This window comes from Hordeum vulgare, chromosome 6H (genome assembly GCF_904849725.1).
Source record: "Hordeum vulgare subsp. vulgare chromosome 6H, MorexV3_pseudomolecules_assembly, whole genome shotgun sequence".
Lineage (NCBI taxonomy): Eukaryota > Viridiplantae > Streptophyta > Magnoliopsida > Poales > Poaceae > Hordeum > Hordeum vulgare.
In genome coordinates this window covers 497,891,351-497,898,819 of record NC_058523.1, presented here as the reverse complement: position 1 = coordinate 497,898,819, position 7,469 = coordinate 497,891,351, and the positions used below count along the sequence as shown (strand labels likewise).

The 7,469-nt window shown below is 47.8% G+C and overlaps 1 protein-coding gene across 1 annotated transcript; it reads right to left on the bottom strand.

The window, feature by feature from the left end:
- Positions 1-248: 248 nt before the first annotated feature.
- Positions 249-1,368, bottom strand: LOC123402639. The gene has a single exon (XM_045096570.1). It carries the CDS (start codon positions 1,366-1,368, stop codon positions 310-312), a length of 1,059 nt encoding a protein of 352 aa, XP_044952505.1. The 3' UTR covers positions 249-309.
- Positions 1,369-7,469: the final 6,101 nt, after the last annotated feature.

Sequence of the window (7,469 nt, the reverse complement as noted above, 5' to 3'; positions counted from 1 at the left end):
ATAATAACCAGTTTGCGTTCTATTGATTCAAATCATACTCCCTCTTTTTTTTATACAAGCCAATTCATAACTTGGGTATAACTTCGATCACCGATTTGAGCAATAAAATATATGTTACATGCCACAAAAAGCATACCTTGTTGCTCAAAACGATGGTAAAAGCTACACCAATTTACAAAGTGGCCTTATATAGAAGTGGAGGGAGTTATTTACAGATAGGACAGACACACATAGCTACACACATAGCTGGTATGCATGATATACAGCTAAATAAATGAAAACAGAAGGTGCATTTTTTTCCCTTGCTAGCTACATCCAGAACGCTACGGGAGAAAAAGACGAGAGTTGCCTAGAGACAGGACAAGAGGTAGTGTTTCTGTCGATGATTCTCAGCTTGCCCTCATGATTGTACTTGAGACGAAACGTGGTCATGTTGAGAACGAAGCCATGAGGGTCATTAAAGGCATCCTGGAACTCAAATCCATCTGCCACGTCGCAATCAACAAGGAAAAACTTGGAGTTGCCCAAGTATGTGAGACTAGCCCCTTCGGATTTAGACGGTTGATGTATTGGGCTCCACAGGTTTTGCTCATAGGAAATCTTCCAGCTAGGCTGCTGCATGGTGGTGGTGGTGCTTAGGGGGGGAAGTTGGCAGGAGCAGATGTAGCCATCCGGGTGTAACCCAACCCATGCATCTAGGTCTGCGTCGAAGTAACCTTGGCGGTGGAAAGGGAGCATCCATTCCCCATGGCGCCTCCACTCACGGTTCTCGCTGTCAAAGGAGAACGTGCCGGTGCCGCTGCCATTTCGGTCATGCACAGACACAAATATGGTGCGTCTGTCCCGGTGAAGGGCGTAGGATACAATCCTTTGATGCTTGGTGAAGGGAGCCGGGATGCTTTTCCAGGACCAGTCAGTGCTTGGGCACAAAGAGCGCACCTCGTCCTCCTTGGCGGTGGTCATGACTTCGAAGGAGGGAGGCCGCGACGTGAAGTAGTAGGCAAACGCAAATAACATGTCGTCAGCTGTGACAAAGAAGTTGAGGGAACTGAGGAGTGCATCCGGGAGGGGATTGCCGATGGCCAGCGCGTCTGCTTCCGTGTCAAAGACTAGAGTTGCAGCACATTGGTTGCTGGTGGCTATAATGTTGCTGCCCAGAGCGGCAAAGTCCATGGCATGGTTGTTCAGAGGCGACGCTAGCCGGAAGACAGGGGGCGCGCTCAGGTCAGGACTGTCAGCATCAAGCTTGCGAATGGTGAAGCCCCCGTGCCAGTCATCTAGAACAAGATAGATGCTCTTGGGTTTGATAGCGCCGCGGTCGTGGTAGTTGGGCTGAACCTCGTCGCCCTGCCATCTTCGCTTAGGCATCCTATACAAACCGGAGACAAAAGATGCGATTTTGGTTAGATAAGGGCAATTGATCTGGTCTTGTGAGCTTGCAGGCGGCAGCGGAGAACGGTCCAGCGGCGGCGAATAAGATGAGGCGTTGGCGAGGATCGAGCGGGTGGCACCGGCGGCGAGGCGTTATGGCTAGGGCGGGGCGAGGGGCGTCGGAGTATTTTATCTAGCGATCGTGGGGAGGGTCGGGCACTAAATAGGTCTAGTACTCCAGACCGAGTCGGTCTGGGGCAATGCTCTGCGCCGCCCGCGGGTCGAATCGTTCAATCGGCGAGGCGCTGGCTGTCCGATCCGCTACGTCTTTCTTTTTTACACGGGCCGCACCGTTAGATTATCATGCAGCAATTTTTTTCAATACAATATAAATTTTGTCCACGATGTAATAATTTTTATCAACGATTACAACAAAAATTTAATTATAGAAAAAAATATCTACGGGATTGTAGCAAAAAAATAAAGCTGATGATGCGTGGTAACAAAATAAAAAAAAAGGTTGTAGCAAAACAATCCGATGAACTCGGGTTGCAACTCTGACGAACGTGTATGCAACTTTTTTAGTGAACGGCTGCAGCAAAAAATGATGCCGGTTGTAGTAAAATTAGCACGGTTGTAGCAAAAAATTCAACAAACTCGAGTTGCAACCAAACGTCGATGTAGCTTTTTAATGAACAAATTGTAACAAAAATAGAAAATGATTGTAGCAAAAATTACCACGCTTGTAGCAAAAATAGAAAATTATTGCATACACTGACAAACCAGCGCGCGGGTCACGCGCGACCGGCCGAAGCGTTCGGCCGACGCGCTGTGGCCAAACGTTTCCCGTCGGTCTGTCGGTCGCGTGCCACTTCAGAACCGCGTAAATAACCCGCATTCCAACCTTCTGTCCAACTCGAACCACACCCCACCCCATCTCGTGAAAGGTGAAACCCACGGCCTCCTCTGATCCACACCGGTCGCGCCCTATCGACAACCACACAACCCACGACCCCCTCTCCAGATCCTGGCGGAGATGAGGATATGAAGAAGCATATGCACGGACGTGGAGTATTTGAGTCCGAGCTCAAATGCACTGGCATGAACAGTAAAATTAAAAACATTTCAAAAAAATTCTGATTTTTTTATGATGAACTTTGGCAAAAGTTCTAAGTGCTTGCAAAGTTTCAGCATTAGATATGATTCGAGTAAGGCGTGACAAAAAAACAAATATGACGCTCTGAAAATGCTACTTTTAAAAGCATTTTGAAATATTAATATATATTTTTGTGATGTCTTAGTCGAATGTTATCTAATGATGAAAAATTGCAAGCACTCAGAACTTTTGACAAAGTTCACCACAAAAAAATGATTTTTTTTAAATGTTTTTGAATTGTTTTTGATTTTACTGTTCATGCGTGTGCATTTGAGCTCGAGCTCAAAAGGGCACTTTCCCTTACTCTAGTGTCACCGATGACGACTGCTTTATAAAATAAAGAAAGTAATAGCCAGTGACGTGGGTAGAATCAAGTGGCGGCTGACAGTTATATAGTGGGAGAAAGGTCCTGTTTGGATCCATGGGTTAGAGTTATAGTTGGTTAGATTGGATTGAACTAACCTCAAAACATCCAAACGGAAGGATTGAAGTTGGTTAGATCCATCTAACCCACTCAATAGAACTAACACAACCAAGAGGTGCTTATTTAGGTTAGAGTTGGGTGGGATCAAGAAAAAGATACTTTTCCCTCTACCTCCAGCACACCAAATCCTGGTTAAAGGAGTCAAATGATTGAAAAAGTGTATTTATTGACAATCTAATCATGCCATCCAAACACCTCTTTAATTAAAGTTAGTTCAGGGTTAATACAGGGTTAGAATCTAACTCTAACATCTAACCGAATTAGAGGATCCAAACATGACCAAGAACTGAAAAGCCCGATCAAATAAACCATCCCGACATTTGGTCCAAACTCCAAAAAGAAAGGGTACAAAAGGATAAAAAGGAAGTGTGCCGAAGAGGCTGCACCTGTCCAGTGCCCAGCGTGCCATCCGTAATCTCTTTGATGTGAATCTGGGAACGGCATCATGCAAGAGTCACGCGCAGACCAAACTATGTGTATGCGATGTGTAGCTACCACGAAGTCTTGCAAGACCAAGAGTTGCCATGGTCTATTGTAACGATTGACAAGCTAGGCCGTGAAAAAGAGCTCTGATTTTTCATCACTAGCTAGATGAATGAATCATGAATGTGCCAGGTTACCAACCATCATTAGATTGCCTTTTACTCGAGGTGATTCGATATTCTATTGCAGTGGACTTATGACTAGGGATGCAGGGCGGGGTTCCGCATAAGCCCGCAAAAGATGAAATTAGTTTAAAAGTAAACCAAATCGCTACAGAAAAGTACAACTAACCTGATCTGATTATACTATGAAGTTGGACGGATCGGGCGCCGCCCTACTTATGACCGACGTGCACATGATCTTCGAGTCCATTGATCCGATCTACAGTGATGCTCGTACTAGAGTACATTGCTGGACTAGAGAGACAATTCCTCTGTCCCATAATATAAGAAGTTATTATATGAAAATACACTTTGGTTCCTATGGGTCCTATATGAAAAATATATTTTGATAATTAATTAAAAAGTTAAAATAATTTTGAAGTATTTCTAGATTAAACTTGACTTTGTTTTGCACTAGTATATAAATTTTCATAAAAAAAGTCAACATCAACATCTGGGCAAAAAAGTCAATTTTTTTGTTATTATAGGTCACTATTCACACTGTTTTGACCAAAAAATTGTCTTTTTTTGAAAAGAAGTCAAAGTGTAATTTTCTTTTTATGAAATTTTTCTCACAAGTACAATGAAATATCAAAAATATTTCAAAAAAAGTTGTTGAATTGCTAATTTGTTTTTGCATATAGGGTGTATATACACTCAGGTTCCAAAATTTCCCATCCGTTATTACATCCACTATACTCATGATCTCTATCCTTTTTATCAATTTGCCTATCCTGCCTACGTCTATAATTTTCTCTATCAATTCCCTTGCTTTATCCTTACACATGAGGTTCCTACCTTTGATCCTAAATTGAGCTAGAAGTTGTTTCCGGGCATACTGAAAAGAAAGGTTATTATACACCCCAGCCCCATCCGTTGAAGAAACAAGGTAGCACCAAAGAAAGGAAAGAGTGATGTCGTCGTCCCAAAATGGGCATTATGACAAAGAACAAGAAGAAAATGATGGAATGAATTTGTCCAATATTAACAAATGATGCCTACACATGTTGACATCCAATCCATGGACATAGTAGTAAGCAATCCGTCAAAAGCAACCAAAATATTGCTTGGTGAATTGGTCAAGAACTTGAACTACGCACACTCATATATTAAATGTAATAATGTCTTATATCATTATAGGATGGTATAGGACGGAGGGAGTATTCCATTACGAACATGAATTCACTGCCACAAGAATGGAAAGGTGTCTATAGTTTTTTTTTTTGAAACGCGGTTCTTTAGGTACCCATCTCATTAAAATAGGTCGAAGAGAGTTGTCCGGTTAATAATCGGAAAACCGGGCTAAAATAGTCACAATGCACCCACCAAAACAAGGCAAACAGGGCGACCTGGAAACCTACACAAGAACGCACACACACCGCCAAGGGGAAGAGCTTCGTCAAGGTTGTAATCCGGCGTCATCGTCATCACGCCTCCGCGAGGGCGACTCCAACTTCACCATCAACGACCACCGATGTAACCTCCATCGCAGACGAGCGTAGAGGCCTGCATCGGACAACGCCAAATAGTCCACCACACACGTCGGTGACCAGGCAGCTTCGACTCAGCCGGCGAGCATTATAGGATAAAAAACACTGGACCTGCGCCGAGCCAGCGCCAGAATCGACCAGCCGTCTTCACGTCATCGTCACCGCAAGGTTCCTCCTTAAACAGCTCCAGACAAGAGAGGCACGGCGACCCCTCGAGCACGCCGGATGAGACCGACTACCAGAACCCAACAGCAAATCCTACTCCGCTTGAAGGGGCCATCAATGCCACACAAGAAGCCGCGCAGATCATCCACATTGTCGGACGAGCCCCAGCCGACTGCAATGTCACGAGCGTCTAGCCCCTGGAGAGTGCAAACAAGATCCAAAGCTCTTCAAAACGACGCCCCCAAGGAGGAAGCGACGATGTCGACGCCGTCGTCCGACCCAACCGGGCCTAAGGTTTTCACCCGAAGAACTGTATCTGAGGGTGTGTAGGGACTAGGGAGAGAACTCCGCAACAAGATCGCAGCCACCACCTCCCGAGGCCGCCGCCCCGGCATCTCGCACCAGCGAGCCGCCGGCCACCACCCCAGAAGCACCCGACGACCGAGTCGGTCTGCAGATCGCGTGCTACTGCACTGTGGGCCTCGCCTGCACTTTTTGCTCACTTTCAGCCCTTCGGAACCGTGCAAATAACCCGCACTCCAACCTTCTGTCCGGGTTATTATCGAAACCAAACTCTTTATGTGCTAGCAATGCGGAATTAAAGTGCCCGCATATACATTACGGTTTTGCATTATATCTGACAAACATCAATCAAAGAATACATTTTTTGAAAAACTCAAAACAATCAGAAAAAATAGTATATCGTAGTATCCAAAGTCTTTCAACTTCACCTTCTTAGTCAACCCATGAAAAACTCAGTTTACCTCACCGCCAAAGAAATTTAGTCACTAAAGAGCGATCAAAGACCGAACCATAATTTCTAAAAACAACACACACCACTATGGGCCACAGGAGCAGCAAAAGGCATGACATACACACGCTTGCAAAAAGTCAACATGGGTGTTCCTAGGGAACAGGTTGCAAAGATATGTTGCACACATACCAACATGAAGGAAGAATCCCCATACGAGGTATGGCGAAGAGAGAAGGCACTCCCGTACCACCTTAAAGTTTGCCGAGATCCAACACCAGGTTTGATACTTTGTATGCCGTCGTGAGCACCATCACATCGCCAAATAGATCTAGCTGTTCAGATCCATGGTGTTAGAGTAACTCCAATGGGGCGACTCATTTCGTACGTCGTCGTCCGTTTGGGTCGCCGCGGACACAAAAGTCGGCCCAACGCGCCAACCCAAACGGACGCGCGTCCTCTTGGCGTCCGCCTGGCGATCCATTCCCGATCCAATTTTGGGCCGGATTTTCATCGGCGGGGACACGAGACGGACGCCCGCACGCGCGCCTACTCCTCTCCCCGGGCCCGTCGGTCGGTGGCTTCCACCGCCATTTCCCCCAAAAAAACCTCCCGCCGGCGCGCCTCCCGCCACACGTCCGCTCCTGCCCCGCGCCCGCCATGGACGACGACCTCGACCTCGACGCCACCGCCGACCTGGCCTCCCTCGCGTCCGACAAAGGGAAGCCTCGCGCCTCCCGGAAGGCCGCCGCGCCGAAGCCGAAGAAGGTGCTGACGGCCGAACAACGGGCAAAGGAGTCGGCCAAGAGGAAGGACCGGAGGCACGCGGCAGGCTCGAGGGATGAATCCATCGCGGCGGCTGCCGCGCAGCAGCAGGTCACCAACGCCCACGTCGCGGTGGTAATGAGGGAGGCGCTCTCCATGTTGGGGTTCAACCCTAGCCAGCACAGCCTCGTCAACGCCGTTGTGTCCCCCGCGGTCAGCACTGGTTCATCCGCCTTCCCTCGGGCGCTGCTGCCCGAGTCGCCCAGCGCGCCGGCTTGCAACCCGGTGCCCGGCTTCCACGTCTACCCATAGGCCTCCCGCCTCTCGGGGGAGTGCTTGCCCGTGGTGAGCGTGGTGGCGCCTTCCACGCCCGCACCCACAACCATCGACCTCAACGCAATGGCAAGTGCTTCAACCTCTCCCATTGCTTTAGGGTGATCAAAGACGAGGAGAAGTTCAAGGCACAATATGTTGGCCTCAAGTCGCATGGTGGGAAGCAAGCTGTGGAGGAGGTTGGGAATGGCGAGAAGGCTCGACCGAGGGGGAAGACCAACTCCAAGAAGGTGGACAAGCGGGATGCAGCGTTGATCGCCTTGATCGCAACTGTGGAGGGCGTGATCACCAAGAAGGACTCGAGGGAGGA